Source organism: Salvelinus sp. IW2-2015, unplaced genomic scaffold (assembly GCF_002910315.2).
Source record: "Salvelinus sp. IW2-2015 unplaced genomic scaffold, ASM291031v2 Un_scaffold1322, whole genome shotgun sequence".
NCBI classification, from domain to species: domain Eukaryota; kingdom Metazoa; phylum Chordata; class Actinopteri; order Salmoniformes; family Salmonidae; genus Salvelinus; species Salvelinus sp. IW2-2015.
Genome location: NW_019942841.1, coordinates 104,881 through 129,129, shown reverse-complemented (window position 1 = coordinate 129,129; position 24,249 = coordinate 104,881). Strand labels below are relative to the sequence as shown.

Here is a 24,249-nt window from a genome sequence, read left to right as displayed (position 1 = left end):
ATGAGTGGGCCTTGRAGGGCATAGGCAACAGCTCTGGTGGATATTCCGGCAGTCAGTTTGCCAATTGCATGCTCCCTCAACTCGAGACATCAGTGGCATTGTGCTGTGATAAAACTGCACATTTTAAAGTGGTCTTTTATTGTCCCCAGCTCAAGGTGCACCTGTATAATGATCATGCTGTTCAATTAGCTTCTTCATAAGCCACACCTGTCAAGTGGATGGATTATCTTTGCAAAGGAGAAATTCTCATTAACAGGGATGTAACCAAATTTGTCCACCGAATTTGAGAGAAATACACWTTTTGTACGTATGGAACATTTCTGGGATTTTTTWATTCAGCTCATGAAACCAACACTTTACGTATTTTTGTTCAGTGTAGTATAAAATATATCGATAATTGTGCACATTTTCCATAATGTTCATCCTAACTATTATTTACTAAGTATACTGGACGGGACTCTTATTCTGAATGATTCCAAAAATTCGTGACCTGGAAATACTTAATTATTCTTGCCTGCTTYACACACTGAACRACTTCACAGCGTCTAATTTTTTAGCACGTGTATTTGCGTTATTGTTATTGAACCAGACCGGACGCGGAGGTAGGAGACAGTTGTCTTTCAAATAAATAACTACACAGTCCACCAGTGAGTCACTATTGTGTTAAAATGTATTGTAAATGTATTAATCGTTTCGAGAGTTCATGGCTGTCAGGTAAGGTTAGTTAACTAGCTAATGTTATTCACTCAGCCAACCATGTGTATAATAATTAGCTGCAACTAAAACRAGAGTTTATATTGGACAAATTAATTTAAGTGCCCCTCCGTTCCGTTTAACATTTAGCAACAGAATCTGCGGAATGAATACACCCTTATCAGCCAACCAGTTAGCTAGCAATTGTGTTGTGAGTGACATCTCATTGCACTACAATCAAAGATTGTTATAACTAAACCAAGATAGACCACAGCCTGTCGTTACCAATTGAAATAGATGAGTCATAGTGGCAGAACAAGCAAGGAGGTGGGCAGAGCCAAGCGAGATCCTATTGGCCCGTTCTAGCATACACTGCATATTTCCGTTCGGGAACGCCTACTCGTGAAATGTGCGTRTGCAATAAGTCAATTCGACTTTACACTCCTAAACAATGTGATTTTTAAAAACGTTCATCGATGAGAACATTTGCAGGTTGTAGGCCAAAATCAATCTCGTTTCATCTTCTCCCACTGCCCGCCATATTTGGTAGTGGGTGGAAACGCCAAGCGGATGCYTCATATTTTATATTYCAGTGAAATATCTCTCATTGTTCTATGTGTGCTACAATGTCATATCAGTTTTTTTGCTCCGTATTGCAGGTGTCCATAAACAGTAACAAATCATGAAACAGCTGCCTGCAGACACCGTGAGGCTTCTGTCCAGCTGTCAGGTCATCACCTCTGTGGTAAACGTGGTGAAGGAGCTGCTGGAGAATTCCTTGGATGCTGGTGCCTTGAGTATTGACATTAAACTGGTAAAATATTWTTTTAACCATTACTGTGGCCAGGGAAGCACATGAAAATCACTAATGGCATGTTGAAATTGTCACATTGTAAAGCACATATTTGACTTGTTTTCCCTGGTGAGAATTAGGCATACTTAAAGGGCAATTGCACCACTTATCAAATCCAATTTTCATTATCTCCAGCACAATAAGTGTCTTCATATGTGAAATGTTTTTCTACAGTGTGCACAGTTCCTAAGCAGTTTTAATGAACTTTTATGACTAGAAGGAACTTTTTTAGTTTGGAACACAACCCAGCATCCCTGCCATCGCAAAATTTATGTTTACGCAATCCAAAAACAGTCCATTATAAATTGCAATCTATCATGATTTGAAAGCTTGTTCTATTGCCAACTTGACTAGCTAAGTTATAAAATACGATCTTATAGTGTTAGGCTTTCACAATGCAATTCAGAAAATAGATCGTCATTTTGGTGCACATAGAAAGGAGTTATGAGTTCATTCAGGTAGGTTTGCCGTGGTAAATTTAAAAAAAACAAACAGGGYCATTCTGTTCAGAACAACCCAGGGTATGACACCATGTCATCTTGTAACTGTACATCAAACATAGTCTTCATAAAAGTTGACACTGTATATGACATGAGTTTGATGATTTGGAAATATGAAGTGCACATTTGGACTCATGGCTTGCTTTTATGACATCAAAGCAGTATTTATTATAATATTCAACGTCTCATCTGTCAAAATACACAGTCATYTTAATTTACAGCATTTCATTCTTGCAGACAACAAAAAATTGGCAAAAATTCCTAGGAGGGATGGGGGTAACTTCTTGTTGCTCGCAGTGTTCAAATTCAGAACGGCTGTCAGTCAACCATACAGCACTGTGAAGCGCAGAGCCAGAGCTCTGACGTCATGTATAGCATGTTACTGTACAGCCACTACGTTCCGATTTAGGAGGCTTATAATTGCCCAAATCTGCCATTTTCAAACCGTATACGAGAACGAGCGTTAAGGGTTACTCCTACCCTGCAGTTTTTTTAGTAACTTGTCTTTTTAACCACAGATCATAGAAACGTTTTCACATACAGTGCAATCGGAAAGTATTCAGACCCCTTGACTTTTTCCACATTTTGTTAAGTTACATCCTTATTCTAAAATGTATTAAATGTTTTTTCCCCATCAATCTACACACAATACCTCGTAATGACAAAGCAAAAAACATTTTGGGGAAATTTGTGCAAATTTTTACAAAATGGAAATATAACATTTACATAAGTATTCAGACCCTTTACTAAGTACTTTCTTGAAGCACCTTAGGCTCGCTCCAGCCTCCAATCTTCTTGGGTGTGACACTACAAGCTTGGCACAAGCTCTGTAAAGCTGGATGAGGATCGTTGTTGCACAGCTACAGTACCAGTCAAAGTTTGGACACTACTCATTCAAGGGGTTTTCTTTATTTGTACTATTTTCTACATAGTAGAGTTTAGTGAAGACATCAAAACTATGAAATAACACATATGGAATCATTTAGTAAGCAAAAAAGTGTTAAACAAATCAAAATATATATTTCAGGTTCTTCACAGTAGCCACCCTTTGCCTTGATGACAGCTTTACACAGTCTTGGCATTCTCTCAACCAGCTTCATGAGGTAGTCACCTGGAATGCATTTCAATTAACAGGTGTGCCTTGTTAAAAGTTAATTTGTGGAATTTCTTTCCTTAATGCATTTGACCCAATCAGTTGTGTTGTGGAAGGTAGGGGTGGTATACAGAAGATAGCCCTATTTGGTAAAAGACCAAGTCCATATTGTGGCAAGAGCAGCTCAAATAAGCAAAGAGAAACAACGGCGCCCCGGAGCAGGTTTTCATCAAGGATCTCTCTGTACTTTGCTCTGTTCATCTTTGCCTCATCCTGACTAGWCTCCCAGTCCCTGTCGCTGAAAAACATCCCCAATGCATGATGCTGCCACCACCATGCTTCACTGTGGTGATGGGGCCAGGTTTCCTCCAGACATGACGCTTGGCATTCAGGCCAAAGAGTTCAATCTTGGTTTCAACAGACCAGCGAATCTTGTTTCTCATGTCTGAGAGTCTTTAGGTGCCTTTTGGCAAACTTCAAGCGTGCTCTCATGTGCCTTTTACTGAGGAGTGGCTTCTGTCTGGCCCTCTACCATAAAGGCATGATTGGTGGAGTGCTGCAGAGATGGTTATCCTTCTGTAAAGTTTTCTCATCTCCACAGAGGAACTCTATAGCTCTGTCAGAGTGACCATCTAGTTCTTGTTCACCTCCCTGCCAAGGCCCTTTTCCCCCTATTGCTCAGTTTGGCCTGGCGGCCAGCTCTAGGAAGAGTCTTGGTGGCTCCAAACTTCTTCCATTTAGGAGTGATGGAGGCTATTGGGTTTTTGGGGACCTTCAATGCTGCAGACATTTTTTTTGGTACCCTCCCCAAGATCTGTGCCTCGACACAATCCTGTCTCGGAGCTCTGTGGACAGTTCCTTTGACCTCATGGCTAGGTTTTTGCACTGACATTTACTGTCAACTGTGAGACTTTATTTAGACGTGTGTGTCTTTCCAAATCATGTCCAGTCAATTGAATTTACAACAGGTGGACAATCACTTTGTAGAAACAGCTCAAGGATGATCATTGGAAACAGGGTGCACCTGAGCTTAATTTTGAGTCTCATTGCAAAGGGTCTGAATACTTATGTAAATAATGTATTTCTGTTTTTTATTTTTAATACATTTGCAAAAATGTCTAAACCTGTTTTCACTTTGTCATTATGGGGTATTGAGTGTAGATTGCTGAGGAAAATAAAATATTTTATCMATTTTAGAATAAGGCTATAATGTAACAATGTGGGAAAAGTCAAGGGGTATGAGTACTTTCCGAAGGCACTGTATGTAGACAATGGTTTTGTGTTGGAGATAATGAAAATGAGGTTGAAAAGTGGCAGAATTGCCCTTTTTTTAAGGTATGATGTTTAACCTGTCATGATAAAATGAAAGTGTGTATTGCTAGCTACAGTCTCCAACTCCCAATTACTGTCTGAAATGGTTGTAGTGTACTCCTGGTCGTGTCATCTGAATTCCTAAGATATTTTCCCATTTCGAGTGGGCTCAGCTCACCTGCTCTCAGTGTGAGCTTGTTTTTCTTGGCATGGCGGAATACTTGAGTTCACTCTCATCAATGCAGTCTTTGCCCACTTCAAAGCCATTTCTTAATGAGCTGTCAGCAGTAATACTTTCTAGCAGCACAGCCAGCCTCTGAGGACATCGTGAAGCTTTTTGATTGGACTAATATTTCTAACTCTTCTCCTATATTGCCAAGAKGAAAGCAAATCCACTTATGGAGAGGAAAACATTTTCCTGGAACTGTGAACACCACATCATCAATATCAAAAGCCTCCAAGCATCTAGCACATACACCTGCCTGTATGGAAGGAAGCTATTGTTTTATTGAAGCACAATTGATCATTTTCTTGTACTTCCTCCTTTTGAATTGGAAACTAAGCTGCAGTGGACACTAAAATATTATCAGATCACCCCACAAAAGGTACTTTTAAGAACTTAGCTGTTAATAGGACACAAAACTAAATCTGCATTTGAGACTCTTTTGAAGGGACTACACTGAACTGACTTCAATTTCGTATGAACCGCATTCTCTGTTTTTTTGTTTATGTCATGTCTTAGGAGAATTATGGTTTTGATCGAATAGAAATCAGAGACAATGGCTCTGGCATCAAAGCTGCTGATACTGCTGTGATGGCTGTGCAACACTACACCTCTAAGATCTGCAGCCACGATGACCTGGAGCACCTGGCGACATATGGCTTCAGAGGAGAGGCCCTGGGCTCCATCTGCGCTGTGGCAGAGGTCAGATACATCTGTCTTTTAGACAATTCTGCTCCAAAAAGTCCAAAGTGGAACTAAGTTAGCTGTGATAGATTTGTCCCGTTGACTCCCACCAGGTAGCTGTCACGACAAAGACGTCAGAGGACGACGTCGGGACCCAATACACGCTTGACCTCACGGGAAGTGTTGTTTCCCAGAAGCCCTCTCACCTAGGGCAAGGTTTGGCTTTTTCCTTTTTACTGAAACAGACGATCCAGTCCGTCCGTTTCCAACAATATTTATTATGTATACTTGACAGAGAAATGTTATGGGTAGACATGAGCTTTGATGTCTTTTCAGGTACCACAGTCTGTGCRCTGAAGCTTTTTAAGAATCTCCCAGTGAGGAGGCAGTACTATGCCAACACGAAGAAGTGCAAGGAGGAGTTGAAGAAGGTGCAGGACCTGCTCATGGCCTATGCCATTTTAAAACCAGAGCTGAGACTCACCCTCATTCACAATAAGGTACAACTTCTTTCTCATTATTTATGAATCTTATACTTCTTACCACAAGGTGTCCTCATCTGTCTGTATATTCCATGAAACCAATCCCTGCATACCATCTCCAATAATCACTGTTTAGAGTGTTGTTAATGCTGTGTATGATTTGATACGTTAGTGGTGTCTTGATGGGACTTAAAATGGTAGATCATCTTATTTCAGGGATGTGTTTCTCTCCTTACAAACACAATTCGATACACATCTAGTTACATGGGCTCCGATACTATACAGGAACGATACTTTTAGTTTGAAATGATTGGATCTGTCTCAGCTGACTTCTGAGCTGTGTGTGTGTTTGTATGATGTAGTGTGTGAGCTGAGCCATAGGGCAGACTGAGCATCTACCACAATCAGATGAGGGGGGGGCAATTGATCTGAAATTCTCATCACCCAGTGATTAACTTGTCATATATAAGATACAATTGTTTTGAGCTAGTAATATGTCAATATTTATCTTTAGAAATGAGCAATGACATACATAGCCAATTAATATAACACAGCTTTGGATTTCACCCCTGTCACAAAAGCAAATGTTTTTGACCGTTTGGAACTTTATGGAGGAGAGCTGCTCTCTTCTCCCGTTCAGACCAGTGCAGCTCACCAAAAAATATTGCTGTMCTTGTTATGAAACAACAGTTTTACCCTGTTCATGTAATGACCGAAAACCCCCAATTAGCAATAACATGTTCAATCAGCAAGATGTGAGTTGTGTCCACCCCGGTAGCCCACACAGCTCTGCCGGTAAAAACACAATTTTCTACAGTGCATTTGGTAACAATGACCCAGCAAATTACATTGGTTGTCCCGCATTAAAGCCTATGATTTTAATATTGCGAAAGCCATTTTACATCTGAATGCTGAAGGTGCAGCACAGGTGTAGCCTACGAATATTAGAACAGGGATAGGGTAGGCCTAGCTACCTCACAGCTGCTCACGCCAATGAGTCTCCCGCACTGTGTGCACGTCTGACTTGTAGATCAGTGTCATACGCAGGTACAGTGTCTTAAGAAACTATTCATACCGCTTGACTTATTCCATATTTTGTTGTTACAGCCAGAATTCAAAATGGATTACATTTWGTTTTTTCTCACCCATCTACATACAATACCCCATAATGACAAAGTAAAAACAAGTTTCTTGACATTTGTGCAAATTTATTGAAAATGGAAAACAGAAATGTAACTGACACTGAATGAAAATATAAAYGCAGCATTCAACAATTTCAAAGATTTTACTGAGTTACAGTTCATATAAGGAATCAGTCAATTGAAATAAGGTCATTAGACCATAATCTATGGATTTCACATGACTGGGAAGATAGATATGCATGTGTTGGTCACAGATGCCTTTTAAAAGGTAGGGGTGTAGATCAGAAAAACCGTTTGCATCTGGTGTGTCGTGCTGCATTGGTCACATCTCCTTTGCATAGAGTTGATCAGGCTGTTGATTGTGGCCTGATTGCCGCCTCCAACGTCATTTTAGAGAATTTGACAGTACGTCTAACCGGCATCCCAACCGCAGACCACGTGTAACCAGGATCTCCACATCCGGCTTCTTCAYCTGCGGGACCGTCTGAGACCAGTCACCCGGACAGCTGATGAAACTGGGTTTGCACAGCAGAATATTTTTTGCAGAAACCGTCTCCGGGAAGCTCATCTGTGTGCTCATTGTCCTCACCAGGGTCTTGACTGCAGACCGTGTGTATGGTGTCGTGGGCAAGCGGTTTGCTGATGTCAACATTGTGAACAGTGCCCCATGGTGGCGTTGGGGCTATGGTATGGGCAGGCATAAGCTACGGACAACAAAAACAATTGCATTTTATTGATGGCAATTTAAATGCGCAGAGATACCGTGACGAGATCCTGAGGCCCACTGTTGTGCCATTCATCCGTCGCCACCACCTCCTGTTTCAGCATGATAATGCATGGCCCCATGTCACAAGGATCTGTACACAATTCCTGGAAGCTGAAAATGGCCCAGTTCTTCCATGGCCTATATACTCTCCAGGTGTGACCCAATGAGCATGTTTGGGATGCTCTGGATCAACATGTAAGACCAGTTCCCACCAATGTCCAGCAACTTCACACAGCCATTGAAGAGGAGTGGGACAACATTCCACAGGCCACAATCAACAGCCTGGTGCTGGTCCAATTTGTAAGTCGCACTGGATAAGAGCGTCTGCTAAATGACTTAAATGTAAATGTAAATGGTGCACTTTATGCAAAGGATATGTCTCGCTGCATGTGGCAAATGGTGGTCACACCAGATACTGACTGGTTTTCTGATCCACGCCTCTACTTTTTTTAAGGTATCTGTGATCAACAGATGCATATCTGTATGTAAAATCCATAAATTAGGGCCTAATGAACGTATTTCAATTGACTGATTTCCTTTATATGAACTGTAACTCAATAAAATCTTTGAAATTGTTGCATGTTTAGTTTTTTAAATATATATTTTTCAGTGTGTGTGTATATTTATATTCCAGACTCTGACATTGCTCAGTCTTTTGGGGTTTGTGTGTGTTTTGTTAGGTATTACTGCACTGTTGGAGCTAGATACACTATTTGCAGATGCTCAGTGAAATGCTTTTGTATGCCGCCAATACAATTTGATTTGAGATTCAGTTTGTCAGTGTCCACTTGGAATAAAATATTAGGGTAGGGAGTCAGAGGAGTTACTCGACCGCCGTTTACTTTTCATTGAAATCACTCGGAGATCATCAAGGGAGGAGCGTGCCCCCATTTCATGGCATTAGCACTTGGGAGACATATCCCGTATCCCGAACTTTGCACTTCAGCCTGTGTTGGGTTTCATGGCTTCTCCAAGTGCTTTTTACGGGAGTGATCCGTTTACAGTCACTAAATTGCATATTTCATTGCATAGACGTGTGCTGCTGCGGGCAGCATGCTTACAGAAATCAACACCCTGGAGATGTACTCGCTGGTGGACACCAATGACAGGGCCACCCGTGGGTGTGAATGTGTTCGCTTTTTCTCCTGGACTACTTTCCTCTCATACATCTGACACGAAGGAAAATCTGAGGAATCCATGCCTCGGTGGAGGTTGCACAGTGATGAGGAAGATTGTGTAACCTTGTGGCCACTGTGGTCAACTTTCATTATGCAGTGCACATTGATCCATTGGGTTGAATAATATGCTCAGACAACATGCTGATTTGAGAATGTGAACTAGTGTCTGTTTTACAAGCTCCAAGGTGCTAGCACAGACTCGCTGATTCAGTAGAACTGCTCTCACAGTATGTGACCTGACAAATGCACCAGTGTTCACTAACTTGTTCTCGAGCCTTCCCCAAACCCCCTGGTCTGGTTCAGGTCTAGAACAGTTGACACAGTAAACCTCTCTCTTTGCTCCTCTTGTGCCGCCACACAGGTAAGGGAAGTGCTACAGGATTTGATTGGTGGTCAGCGTCTACTGTCTTGATTTCGAGATCTGGCAGGTGGGCTTTTTTTAGCCAGACTGAAAATAAGCTGCTGCGTGTTGTTGCAGGTGGTGGTGTGGCAGAAGGCCAAGGTGTCCGATCACAGGATGGCTCTCATGGCTACACTGGGGCCCAACGCTGTGGCCCACCTGCTCCCCGTCCACCATCAACAACCAGAGGTCAGTCAAACACTCACACCAGCATCACTCTGTCATGGGACTGATCCAACCAAACCTGTAATCATAGATAAAACGCTTCTGTCGTACTGCAATAATGCAATTTAACTATGCTAAATAAGTAAAAAACAGAAATTGGATATGAGTTTTACAACACTGCTTAGGACCAATGTAGTTGGCCTTACCCCAGAAACCCCCCATCTGTTTTGATTGAACCCTCTTTCGAGTGGCTATTATAATGTAGTCTCATGCACCACATGGAATTGTATCAAGCAAGGCTACACATTAGCCACAGTCAAGGGCTTAAATGTTATACCTCAGTCCTGAAATATGTGAGCAGGTGGCTGTTCTTGGAGGTGTCCACACAGAGCTTGACTTAAACATTGCTGGTTTTGCAGTACTGTCCCCTCCTGCAGTGCTCAATGGCACCAATTACTATTTTATTGACTTCTGTATCTCCCAAAAGTACACATCAGTCACTTTAAAAAACATTTGTATATTTTTTTTTTACAATAAGTGCCCTGCCTTCAAAATAGAAAAAGAGGACATGTAAAGAGCACCATTTGACTCGAATGACGTGTGATGCAAGTGGAAGGGGCAATCATGAAACGATACACCATAACTGTCTTTACAAGAAAAAGCCATTCGAACCCTTGTGACAAATGTGGCACTGAACTCAATTAGAAGAGATTGTGTGACCCGTAGTGCACGTGGCCCAGTGTCATAGAGAGACATGGCATGGCTGCGTTGGCACCCAGCCACTCGTCCTCCCACTGCCAACACCAGGTTTCCCAGAGACCCTCTTTCCATATCCTGGGTTCCACAGTGCATGGACCTTGCGCTGGATGGTGGTGGTTCAGCTGCAGAACGGACAGGTCCACTGTGTGTGTGACTGACTGCAAGTGAGAAACCCAAGAGAAATACTAGACAGCAAGCTTGGTAAATGACTGCACCAAGAACTCCTGATTTCAAGCCAGTATATGATGTTGGTTGGTTGTTCGGCAGCTACGTCTATGCCCTTTTCTCCTTGTGTGAGATTTGCTTTGTTGCTGGTAATTGAGTTGGCTATGGAGCGTTAAGTTTCTGCTTGGTCATGCTAGGTGTTGTGTGGCTGCTACCTGCCGTGCATCTCTCGGCTAATGTGGCCCGACAGATACGGAGCACAAGTTCCTTTTCCTTGTTTGCTTTGTTGTTMTTTTTCAGCAGGACTCTGGGTCCTAGTTATGAGAAGGACCGTTGGCCTTTGTCCACCCGGTAGCAATGAAAGAACACTTATTGGCTCCCCCTTCATTCGCCGAAGCTTAGCGATCACGGAATCCAGTTCAAAGATTCCACACGCAATTCTGGAAAGTTGATGTAGGGGCCATGCCTTTTGTGGAACAAAATGTGACGCTCATTTTGGCAACGTGACAACACACAACCATGCCCTTTGGTGCAAAGGTACCATTGGTGCTCCCATAACTTATTAGATAATGAGCAGAACAAGAGGAAACCACATGTACACTACAGTTCAAAAGTTTGGGTTCACTTAGAAATGTCCTTGTTTTTGAAAGAACTTTTTTTGTCCATTAAAATAACATAAAATTGATCAGAAATACAGTGTAGACATTGTTAATGTTGTAAATGACTACGGTATTGTAGCTGGAAACGACAGATTTGATTTTTTAATGGAATATCTACATAGGCGCACAGAGGCCCATTATCAGCAACCATCACTCCTGTGTTCCAATGGCATTTTGTGTTAGCTAATCCAAGTTTAGCATTTTAAAAGGCTAATTGATCATTAGAAAACCCTTTTGCAATTATGTTAGCACAGCTGAAAACTGTTGTGCTGATTTTTAAAGAAGCAATAACACTGGCCTTCTTCAGACTAGTTGAGTATCTGGAGCATCAGCATTTGTGGGTTCGATTACAGGCTCAAAATGGCCAGAAACAAATAACTTTCTTCTGAAACTCATCAATCTATTCTTGTTCAGGGCATCAGGGCATTTTTCAGCTGTGCTAACATAATTACAAAAGGGTTTTCTAATGATCAATTTTTSTTTTTACAATGCTAAATGTGGATTAGCTAACACAACGTGCCATTGGAACACGGGAGTGATGGTTGCTGATAATGGGCCTATGTGTATATATTCCATTAATAATCCGCCGTTTCCAGCTACAATAGTCATTTACAACATTAACAATGTCTACACTGTATTTCTGATCAATTTGATGTTATTTTAATGGACAGTAAGTGCTTTTCTTTCAAAAACAAGGACATTTCTAAGTGACCCCAAACTTGTGAAAGGTAGTGTACGTGCAAATCCTCAAACAGCGTTGCATCGATGAACTGGCTTTTCATTTACTATGTGTTAAGTTATGAGAAGTTTTGCGTTGCTCATTTAAAATGATCAGTGTGCCAATCTAAAACCAAAACAATGTGTCCCTGGAACTACATCTTCCATGTGTGAGGATAGTGTGTTCTTTTGTTTTGTGGTACCGCATTACATATAGCCCAGCTACATCGATAGCTTTGCAATAACATTAGCCTTAGGTCTGGCTCATGAAACTCATTATCCAGATAAGGAAATGTTTTTGTCTACCAATTTTGTTTTTTTTCTCTCAACATTCTTAGAATGTCCTATAGACCCACCCTTTTAATTTATGCGGTGCGAGGTCTGCTTGAGTAATCAGTCATTAGCCAGGGAGAGATGATCACTCATCGGGTAGGACACCAAGCCAAGATGTGTTCCAGTTCCGCGCTCATGGGTGTGACACGTGAAGATGTGTGCAGACAGACTGGGGAACACAGCCAGGCCTGCTGCTCAGGTCACCTGAGAAAAGTTTGACTCAATCTTAGGACCCTGGCCTGTGTCAATCCTAGGACCTCTGTTTTTCAGATTTAGGTAGGTTGTCTTGCAGATTTCATATCTCAGACAGGTCTCACTTGGTTTGTTTAGTTATTTTCCTTTAACTTTGGTGCCTACTAATATAAGTATTTCATCATCTTTGGCAAGACATTTTTTGACATTTTGTATAAAAATATACTCGCGGTCACTCCTTGATTGAGTGGACGCATCAAGAGTTTTTTTTTCAGGAGGCTTAGCTGCAAGTGTGTCAACAAGTATCTGCGGGGAACCTGGGTCAGTTTTGTTTCTGTACTGCTTTTGTAATTACAAGAGCGGGGTCCTGTGGCAGTGAACACTGCTGCCAATGAGGCCCAGATTACCTCTACACGACTCAGCCTCGAATAATCAAGCTCATTTATGGCCAGGTAGTCAGTGGGCAGGATCACCTGCATCACAGTAATTGACAAATATTTTAATGGGAAAGTATATGTAATATACATGGCTGTTGTCAAGGTTTCAATGCCAGTAATTAGAGTTAGTTTAAACTCCAATTATATGGCCCTAATGCTTGTCAACTGCGGAGCTTGTTATTTTAGAATTGTTTGCCTGAGTTATGCAGTACACAGTGGATCATTTGAGTAATTTGGAGCTGGTTCTCTTTTCACCAACACTTTTGTCTATCACATGCCGCCAACAGAAATTGTTTCCTAGAATTAAGAAGCTTGGAAACAGCAGTTTGATGTCATTGGTTGTCCAAACAGTTTTCAAGTGTGAACACCTGTGATGTTTCTGTTGAAAAAAAACATGTGAATCCTTAAAGGGATATTTTACCCAAATTACATAAGGACTTTGGTTTCCTTACCCTGTAAGCAGTCTATGGACCAGGTATGGCAGCAATCCATGCTTTTGTTTAGTTTCCCTTAGCACTGTTTCCGCTTTCTAATGTTTTAGCATTTGTGGCAAAAATCCCATTCAAGTCATGGGACCGATATGGGCATTTTTCAAGCATTATGTCCAAATCATCCGAAATTATCTAAAATTGATTGTGAAGCTCAACAAAGGCACTTAGATTTGAACATGTGAGAAAATGTTAATATCAGTCCCATGACTTGAATGGGATTTGTGCCACAAATGCCAAAAAGTTAGCATATGGAAACCGTGCCAGGGGAACTAAACCAAAGCATGGATTGCTGTCATGCCTTGTTCATAGACAAAGGAAACCAATATGTAATTTGGCTGAACTATCCCTTTAAAGATGTGAAATCGTTAAGGATCCGGCATGAATCGATTTGATAGTGTACTTTTTGAAATCTCAAAGTCCCTGAGACTAGATTGTTCAAAGACTTGGTTTGAAGTTATTTTTAAGATTTTGGCGAGAGATGTATAACATTCTAATGTTGGGTAACTGATTTTTGGTTCGAAAACACTAATGTAAGCTGTATTTGTTTTTGCCCTAGCACTACACTGCTGATTCAAGTAATCAACAAGCTTTGATTATTTGAATCGGCTGTGTAGTGCTAGGGCAAAAAMCAAAACGTGCTGGGAAGTGCTGGCCTAGGTAAACAAAAAAAGCATAGACTACTGTCTCTCCTTGTCCATAGAAGGAAACAAATAAGTATGTTTTTAATTTGGGTGAACTGTACCTTTTTTTTATTTTACCTTATTTTTACATGGTATTTAAATTACAGATGCATTGTAAGTACAGTATCGGTACATATTGTTACAAATTTTACAAAAAGCATGTTTGTTACATAGCTGCTGTAGTTAATGCGTACATCACATCATGAGGATGATGATGATAGAAAAACWAATTAAATGAGTACTACTAACAGATTTAAATTACTTTTGCCCAAGGGATCCATGGAATATGTTTAAACTGTGTAATACAATGTACTATTACTCATCTACAATTTATGTTCATATCACTGGCCAACATGGGCCTGGGAGGCTCAGAGATATTGGTATCCACAGTACTCCACCAATTATATATTTTTCAACTCAGTACTATAAATGCACTGTAATATAACCTTTAAAACAGCAATCTTTTCTGCCTCATGGCAAAATGTGTAGAATTGCAGGATGATGCATAACTTGAAAAATGCAACATTTTCTTTGCGATGCTGAGGCTAGCATTTGTAAGTGTTATTAACCCAGGGGGCGAGACTTGGTTCGTCCAACCGTGCACTGCAGACGTTATAGTAAAACTCCTCTTTGAGCTGGGCGATATATTGAGTTAATTAGATTGTATTAAAACAAATTTGAATGAATGTTCCAAATGCCTGTATCGCAAGAATCRAGTAATTTTTTTTCTACTTCTGTTTGTGAGTGTTTGTCTTTTTGGTCTCGTCTCCTTCATTCCTTCTGTACTGTGCATGTTCCCACACGCACACAGACACCAAGCCCCTCCCCCACAATAACAATGCAAAGAAATATAACTTCTTTCTCTCTGAATACAAGCAGTTTCAACTTGCTATTTGCATTTGAGGTTTGGTTCAACGTAATCAGTCATATGGACCCTCACCCTCCATTTGGAAAATCCAACCATAATTCTATCCTGATTACTGCCTACAAGCAAAAACTAAAGCAGGAAGTACCAGTGACTCGCTTAGTACGGAAGTGGTCAGATGACGCGGATGCTACACTACAGGACTGTTTTGCTAGCACAGACTGKAATATGTTCCAGGATTCATCCAATGGCATTGAGGAGTATACCACCTCAGTCTCCAGCTTCATCAATAAGTGCATCGACGATGTTGTCCCCACAGTGACCGTACATACATTTCCCAACCAGAAGCCATGGATTACAGGCAATATCCGCACTGAGCTAAAGGCTAGAGCTGCCGCTTTCAAGGAGCAGGACACTAATCCGGACGCTTATAAGAACTCCCACTATGCCTTCGGATGAACCATCATACAGGCAAAGCGTCAATAAAAGACTAAGATTGAATCCTGCTACACCGGCTCTGATGCTCGTCGGATGTGGCAGGGCTTGAAAAATATTACCGACTACAAAGAGAAACCCAGCCGCGAGCTGCCCAATGACGCGAGCCTACCAGACGAGCTAAATGCCATTTATGCTCGCTTCGAGGCAAGCAACACTGAAGCATGCATGAGAGCACCAGCTGTTCCGGACGACTGTGTGATCACGCTCTTTGTAGCCGATGTGAGCAAGACATTTAAACAGTTCAACATTCACAAAGCCGTGGGGCCAGACGGATTACCAGGACGTGTACTCAAAGCATGCGAGGACCAACTGGCAAGTGTCTTCACTGATATTTTCAACCTCTTCCTGACCGAGTCTGTAATACCTGCATGTTTCAAACAGACCACCATAGTCCCTGTGCCCAAGAAAGCGAAGGTAACCTGCCTAAATGATTATCGCCCCGTAGCACTCACGTCGGTAGCCACAAAGTGCTTTGAAAGGTTGGTCATGGCTCACATCAACACTATCGTGCCGGAAAACCTAGACCACTCCAATTCGCATACCGCCCCAACAGATCCACAGATGACGCAATCACACTCCACACTTCCCTTTCCCACCTGGACAAAAGGAACACATATTTGAGAATGCTCTTCATTGACTACAGCTCAGCGTTCAACACCATAGTGCCCACAAAGCTCATCACTAAGCTAAGGACCCTGGGACTAAAAACATCCCTCTGCAACTGGATTCTGGAATTTCTGACGGGCTGCCCCAAGGTGGTAAGGGTAGGCAACAACACATCTGCCACACTGATCCTCAACACTGGGACCCCTCAGGGGTGCGTGCTTCGTCTCCTCCTGTACTCCCTATTCACCCACGACTGCATGGCCAAGTATGACTCCAACACCATCATTAAGTTTGCTGACGACATAAGTGGTAGGCCTGATCACCGACAACAATGAGACAGCCTATAGGGAGGAGGTTCGAGATCTGGCAGTGTGGTGCCAGGACAATAACCTCTCCCTCAACATGAGCAAGACAAAGGAGATGATCATGGGCTACAGGAAAAGCCCATAAAATTGTCAGACTCCAGTCACCCAAGTCATAGACTGTTCGCTCTGCTACCGCATGGCAAGCGGTACCGGAGCTCCAAGTCTAGGACCAAAAGGCTCCTTAACAGCTTCTACCCCCAAGCCATAAAACTGCTAAACAATTAATCAAATGGACACCTGGACTATTACATTGACACGCACCCCCCCCCCCTTTTGTTTTTACACTGCTGCTACTCGCTGTTTATTATCTATGAAAAGTCACTTTACTCCTACCTACATGTACACAATACGTTTACTAACCTGTACCCCCGCACATTGACTCGGTACCGGTACCCCCTGTATATAGCCTCGTTATTGTTAATGTGTTACTTTTTCTTTTACTATGTTTACTTAAGAAAATATTTACTAAATACATTAAACTCTTTCTTGAACTGCATTGTAGGTTGAGGGCTTGTAAGTAAGCATTTCACGGTAAGATCTACACCTGTTGTATTCGGAGTATGTGACAAATAAAATTATTATTTGTAAGGTCCCTCAGGTGACCCAGGAATTTCAAATACAGATTCAACCACAAAGACCAGGGAGGTTTTTCAATGCCTTGCAAAGAAGGGCACCTATTGGTAGATGGGTAAAAAAATAAATAAAGCAGACATCGAATATCCATTTGAGCATAGTGATGTTATGAATTACTCTTTGGATGGTGTATCAATATACCCAGTAACTACTCAGTTGCCGGAGCCGAAGGAAACCGCTCAGGGATGAGGCCAATGGTGACTTTAAAACAGCTGTAATCGCTGCCAAAGGTGCTTCTACAAAGTATTGACTCGGGTGTGAATACCTTATAGAATGTAAATGAGATATTTCTGTATTTTATTTTCAATACATGTGAAAACATTTGTAAAATAAGTTTTCACTTTGTCATTATGGGGTATTTTGTGTAGATGGGTGAGAAACAAAATGAATTTAATCAATTTTGAATTCAGGCTGTAATGCAACAAAATGTGGATTGAGTCAAGTGCTATGAATTCTTTCTGAGGGCATTGTAATTGTGCGACAAAGCTTATTTAGAGAGGTTTTAAAAATCGATGTGAATCACCCATAAGTAGGAAAAAATCTAGATATTATTTTTAGGCCATATCGCCGAGCCCTAACTCCCTGTAATACATTTTTATCGCACGAGAGTTGTTCTGATTATGAGGGGGGTCCCTGATGAATTTGCTATCACAAAAGGGAACCGCTGTATTACATTCTAACTGCCTGTGTAATATGCATGTTAATAGGCAGGGCCACTTGGTATGAAGTGAGATCAAAATATAACTGTAAAAAATGTTTTGCACTGATAAATTATTCCCCAGTTATTATGTTGATTTTATTTATTTTAACAGATCGTAATTGATGGATTCTTTCCCAGACCTGGTATGGATTGCTCTTTAGCAAGCTCCAGTAACCCCGACAAAACATTTATCTTTGTGAATGATCGACCTGTCCACCAGAAGGATATCCTGAAGGTAAAAACATTTTTTGTGTTAATGAAATGTACATATGTTTGTTTTTGTTTGGCTGCCGGTTTTCTTTACCTAAACCAATGGGATCGAGGTGTTCTATAAACAAGAGCTTTTGAAGTTGCTTGGACAAAAATATTTGATGTCTTACTGTAATTGTACAGTGCGTATTCACTAGACCTGGGAGGATAAACCAAACATCATTGATCATACCGATCACTTATCGGTGGCATTTTGCTGATTTTAGTTCATGATGTTAAGTAGCCTATACTAGAGAAATGTGAAGTTTGAAAATAAATAATTGTTGTAATATGGGTGATTGTTAATGGGACAATTGGTGGCTACAACCAGCAAACTATTACTAGTAGTTTCAAGGAGAATATATATTTTTTTAAACAGTGGTTCATATTAGTGTTATAAACCTATCGTTATATTTATCTTTATCACATCAATTCAGGCACTAGAAGCACACCCAGTAGTATTTTTATTTAACCGAAGATTTAAAAAAATTAAAATAAATACAAAGTCGCTCCAGCTGAAGACAATGCGTACAGAATAAAACCCAAAAGCTTATTTCCATTACGGTCCTCTAAATTATCACTTTGTCATCGTATAGGCCTGTCTATTATCCCCAATGTAGCTCTCTGTCATTGATACTGTCACTTTGACAGTGTTGTAGCGTTTACATAACAAAGTGAAGCATTGCTCATAGTATCATTGCAGTTCATATACCTTCTCTCTGCTTGACCATCAGGTGGTCCGGCAGCACTTCCTGGCTCAGTACCCGGCAGACTCTGCCCTCAATCGTTATCCCACTATGATGCTCAATATCACTGTTCCCGCATCCACTGTAGACGTCAACCTGACACCCGACAAGACCCAGATTCTGTTCCAGAACAAGGTGCCGTTTTCTATTATTTTATCCATTTCCTTGCAGACAGGTTGAAGGATTAGAGAACTAAGGGGAAACCGAATATGATGGGGGGGTAGCTGCAGAACCAGTTACCAGTCAATTTAGACATTTCGGCTTTCAGACTGATTCAACTGCAAATRTGCAATGCAAGCAAATTCCATTTAGCAAATTCACGATTTCCTTACGTGTAACCTACGGTACAGCAAGGAATCCATGTACTTGGTTTGGCTAGTAAACGTTAGTCTCTTAACTTTAACTTCTCTTAAATGTAACTCCTCAAAACAACTTGATTTTCTTTTATAAAAATAGAAAGTGCTGCCCGTAAACAGTAAGTTGACAATCAGTTCTGCACCCACCACCATTTGAAGTAAGAGGAGCTGACCAGTGCTGTAATTAACCACAGAAATGAAATTAACAGTTACCTGGTTGCACAGCCATTTCCTGTAAAACAGAAAGGGAAAAGTGAACAGCATGGGCATTAGTGTGTGTGGTGTTATTTCTCACTGAGACTTTGACTCTCAGGTGGCTGTGCTGGCTGCAGTGGAGACGCTGTTGGTTTCCTTCTATGGCCCTGGGTTGGGGTCTGCCGCTGAGGCTCCACCAGTCACTGAAGAATATGATGGAGGCAGCGGCCTGCATGCTGGCCCATCACTGGGCGACTGTAGGGGAAACGCTGACTTAGAGGACAGTCTTGCGGAGCACAGTGTCAGACTGGCCAAAGCTCCATCTGACTGCAGTGATGGCCCTCCATCCAGGGTAGTGGCTGGTGACCAGACAGCAAACACTAGCTCCTCCTCTTCCTCTGAAGACTGGATAGTCAACCTAAATCCAGGGGACTTTGACCTGGAATTTCCACAGTTGGAAGATTACATGGCTTCGACTGGCACCGGGACAACAAATCCAGGCACGGCCAAAGGCCTGGAGAGGCTCGACAACCACGACCAAGGTCATGACAAAGGCAAAGACGTCGAGSAGTTATCAGCAGTGAGTTGGAGCCGAGGAACGGCTCTGACGGACCCCTCCACAGGCGAGCCGTTGCAGCCCGTCAAGGTCCACCTGGCCACCGGATGGAGCAGTGACCTTGGCCAGGTCAAGGCCAAGGGTCAGAGCAGCCCTGGCAAAAAGGTGTCCAACGCTATAACGGAGAAACGGGCGGCGCTGACGGCCTACGATTTGATCAATAACCGTGCCATGAGGACCCCCCTGTCCCCTGCCGCCCTGTTTGAGAGGGAGACCYGGGCATCGGTTCTCCAGGAGAAGCCCACAGCCAGCCTCCAGGACATCACCACTGCCGTGCAGGAGAGATGGAAAAACCTGGGGGAGGAGGACCGAAAGAAGTGGGTTTCCAGACTTCACTTTCGAAGCAGTTGTTTCCATTTGTTATTATTAGCAAGGCAAAAAAAAGAAAGGTTGACCTGTCACTTGCATGTGTAAAATATGGCCCAGGAAATTTTGCTTGGCATATTCATGTTGCTACCCAGACAGAGAATTGTTGAGATGAGCAATGTTAATATTTTCCAGACAACTGAATCTGATTACTAGGTTACATGGTCAATATTTTCCACTGTAAAACAGGTATTCTGCATGATGAAATATCTCCCCTTTTTCCAAAGTATGCCATGCATCTTAGGCACTCAAAAGTATTTTGCTAGTCAGACGCATTTAACTTAATATTCTGTAGATACATTTAACTTAATATTCTGTATGTGGACACGCACTAACTCTCTCCTCTGTCTCGCCCGTCTGGTGCGGCTTGTTCCTAGTTGAAGACGTTGTCAGAAAGATCTTAATCAGCAAGTGCAAAAGATGGGCCACATTTCAGATGCATCAAAAATGTCTTGATTTATGAATATGTTCTAGTATTTCGATTTGTTGCGTTTTCGACAAATAATAAGATGTAGGCGAACGAAACGGATGATATACACTGTGTATACAAAACAGTAAGAACACCTGYTCTTTCCATGACATAGACTGACCAGGTGAATCCAGGTGAAAGCTTTGATTCCTTATTGATGTCACTTGCTAAATCCATTTCAACCCGTGTAGATGAAGGGGAGGAGAGACAGGTTAAAGAATGACTTTTAAGCTTTTAGAGAATTGAGACGTGGATTGCTGTGTATGTGTGCAATTCAGAGGGTGAATGGGCAAGACAACTTATTTAAGTGCCTTTTGAACAGGGTATGTTAGTAGGTGCCAGGCACCTTTGTCAAGAACTGCAACGCTGCTGGGTTTTTCACGCTCAACAGTTTCTCTTGTGTATCAAGAATGGTCCACCACCCAAAGGACATCCAGCCAACTTGACACAACTGTGGGAAGCATTGAAGTCAACATGGGCCAGCATCCTTGTGGGACATTTCAGCACCTTGTAGAGTCCATGCGCCRACGAATTGAGGCTCTTCTGAGGGCAAAATCAGGTGTTCCTAATGTTTGGTGTATGAATATAGTTTCAGAAAATATAGTGGATCATTTTGTTAGCACTTTATAATAACACCACGTAATAAAGCATTTATAATGGATTAGTTAAATAGTTTACTCATTTACCAATCATTACTCCATTCATACGATGTTTAATATGGGTCCTTTATAAACCATTTACTAATCATTAGTTAAGTATTTTTGCTTGGCCTCAAGTGTGGGCTATTTATGCTTTATAAATACTTTATAAGCTGATGCTCCTTAAGTTCTCAAAATAGCCAAGAGCATAACCAATGGTTAAAGAATATGCATACAACACAGAATGTTAAAGGAAATATATCAACCATTTTATTCACAAACAGTGAAACTGTTGCAAGGACTTGAGGGAGAGTTGTAAATGTAACTGTTTTGGTAATGTGAACCTAGTGAGTGCTAATTAATCATAAAATTACAACTAGTGAACTTTTTATTCTTTCACTACTGATATGTGATTGAGGTAGAAATGTTACATGTACAATGCATGACCAAAAGTATGTGGACACCTGCTTGTCGAACATCTCATTCCAAAATCATGGGCATTAATATGAAGTTGGTCCCCCCTTTTGCTGCTATAGTATATTTGTTTACATCGCCAGCGAACAAGATGCTTGTTTTTTCCCTGTTTCTACCGATGCAATTCATTTGGAAACTGGCCCAGCTTCGTAACTAATCAGCTAACATTGTCAAACTCTGTAGTTAGTCTGTCAGGCAAGAAAGCAAGAGTTGATTGGAGGAAACTGAGTTTGTGTGTGTGGAATGGGATGGAACCCCTTATTAGGAWGAGAGTATGTGTATGGTTGAGGAAAAATAAAGAGCAGAAGGAAGAGGGAGATTATGTTCCTAACCACAATTGTATCCTATTTGTTGCTCSTCTCCCTCTGTTACTCTATTGTCAGTGTTAGCCCTGAATCTCCACATCACTTCCTTCTCTAAGCAGCCAAAGRCAGGGAGGAAGAGGMGTTAGAGATGATGGGAGGGATAGAGATGTGGAAGGAGGAGTGGAGGGAGAAAGGAAGAGGAGAGTGAAAAGGAGGGGAGGAAGAGGAGAGTGAAAAKGAGGGGGGGAGAGGAGGGCACACATGAGAGGGGAGCCTATGTTTTCATGGAGTGTGTCTGACCCAGGTCCAACCATTCACCCTTGTACCACACAGCCTGGGCCTGAAGTGACAGTGGCAGGGGTTTTGGAGTGATCTTTAAGTGGTAGGAACTTATATCGGTCGCGTGGACCAGGTTGTAACTCTTTTGAAAGCAGGTGAAGTTTTAAGGGTGCAAGAGGGTGTGTGGTGTGCATCCTGAGTGGACATGGGGCATAAAGTGTGAGATGTGTAGAAACCTCTTTTAAGGTGTTCTGTGCCACTGCTGGATGGGGCCGTGCTTCCAGAAGTTCCATGACATGTTGTAGACTAGATAGAAACACTAAAGTGACCGTGTGAAATATGAATTGTCCTACAAATCTTTAATATGGAGTTGGTCCCCCCTTTGCTCCAATAACAGCCTCCACTCTTCTGTTAAGGCTTTCCATTAGATGTTGGAACATTGCTGCGTGGACTTGCTTCCATTCAGCCACAAGCAATAGTGAAGTCRGACACTGATGTTGGGTGATTAGGCTTGTCTTGCAGTCACCGTTCCAATTCATCTCAAAAGTGTTCGATGGGGTTGGTCAGGGCTCAAGTTCTTCCACACCAATCTCGACAAACCATATCTGTATGGACCTCGCTTTGTGCACGGGGGCATTGTCATGCTGAAACAGGAAAGGGCCTTCCCCAAACTGTTGCCACAATGTTGGAAGCACAGAATCGTCTAGAATGTAATTGTATGCTGTAGCATTAACATTTCCCTTCACTGGAGGACCATGGAAAACAGCCCCAGACCATTATTCATCCTCTACCTAACTTTACAGTTAAAATAAATAAATATGTATTTCACCTTTATTTAACCAGGTAGGCCAGGTGAAAACAAGTTCTCATTTACAACTGCGACCTGGCCAAGATAAAGCAAAGCAGTAGACAAAAACAACAGTTACACATGGGATAAACAAACGTACAGTCAATAACACAATTGAAAAATATATGTACAGTGTGTGCAAATGTAGTAAGGTWAGGGAGGTAAGGCAATAAATAGGCCATAGTGGTGAAATAATTACAATTTAGCATTAACACTGGAGTRATAGATGTGCAGATGATGATGTGCAAGTAGAGATACTGGGGAACAAAAGAGCAAAACAAATGAASAATATGGGGATGAGGTAGTTGGGTGTGCTATTTACAGATGGGCTGTGTACAGGTACAGTGATCGGTAAGCTGCTCTGACAGCTGATGCTTAAAGTTAGAGAGGGAGATAAGTCTCCAGCTTCAGTGATTTTTGCAATTTGTTCCAGTCATTGGCAGCAAAGAACTGKAAGGAAAGGCGGCCAAAGGAGGTGTTGGTTTTGGACATGACCAGTGAAATATACCTGCTGGAGCGCGTGCTACGATGGCATCATGATGCAGGAAAATTATGTGGATATATTGAAGCAACATCTCAAGACATCGGTCAGGAAGTTAAAGCTTGGTCGCAAATGGGTCTTCCAAATGGACAATGACCCCAAGCATACTTCCAAAGTTGTGGCAAAATGGCTTAAGGACAACAAAGTCAAGGTATTGAGTGGCCATCAACAGCCCTGACCTCAATCCAATAGAACATTTGTGGGCAGAGCTGAAAAAGCGTGTGCGAGCAGGAGGGCCTACAAACTGACTCATGTTACACCAGCTCTGTCAGGAGGAATGAGCCAAATTCACCCAACTTATTGCGGAGAGACTTTGTGGATAGGCACCTAGTAACTTTGACCCGAAGTTATACCCAAGTTAAACATTTAAAGGCAATGCTACCAAATACTAATTGAGTGTATGTAAACTTCTGACCCACTGGGAATGTGATGAAAGAAATAAAAGCTGGAATAAATCATTCTCTCTACTATTTATCTGACATTTACACTTCTTAAAATAAAGTGGTGATCCTAACTGACCGAAGACAGGGAATTTGTACTTGGATTAAATGTCAGGAATTGTTGAAAGCTTCATCTTG

The 24,249-nt window shown here is 41.8% G+C and overlaps 1 protein-coding gene across 2 annotated transcripts in view; it reads left to right on the top strand.

Annotated features, from left to right (window-relative positions):
* Positions 1–524: 524 nt before the first annotated feature.
* Positions 525–24,249, top strand: part of pms1 (PMS1 homolog 1, mismatch repair system component) — a 57,392-nt gene continuing 33,667 nt past the window's right edge. Inside the window, exons 1-9 of one of the 2 annotated variants that reach the window (XM_024137835.2) lie at positions 525–602; positions 1,353–1,507; positions 5,193–5,375; positions 5,471–5,573; positions 5,694–5,857; positions 9,404–9,514; positions 17,703–17,825; positions 18,574–18,720; positions 19,255–20,069. In XM_024137835.2, coding sequence (XP_023993603.1) covers positions 1,376–1,507; positions 5,193–5,375; positions 5,471–5,573; positions 5,694–5,857; positions 9,404–9,514; positions 17,703–17,825; positions 18,574–18,720; positions 19,255–20,069 — 1,778 coding nt within the window. In that variant the 5' untranslated portion in view covers positions 525–602; positions 1,353–1,375. Of the gene's footprint in view, positions 648–1,352; positions 1,508–5,192; positions 5,376–5,470; positions 5,574–5,693; positions 5,858–9,403; positions 9,515–17,702; positions 17,826–18,573; positions 18,721–19,254; positions 20,070–24,249 lie in introns of both variants that reach the window. The other variant, XM_024137836.2, reaches the window with a different exon arrangement.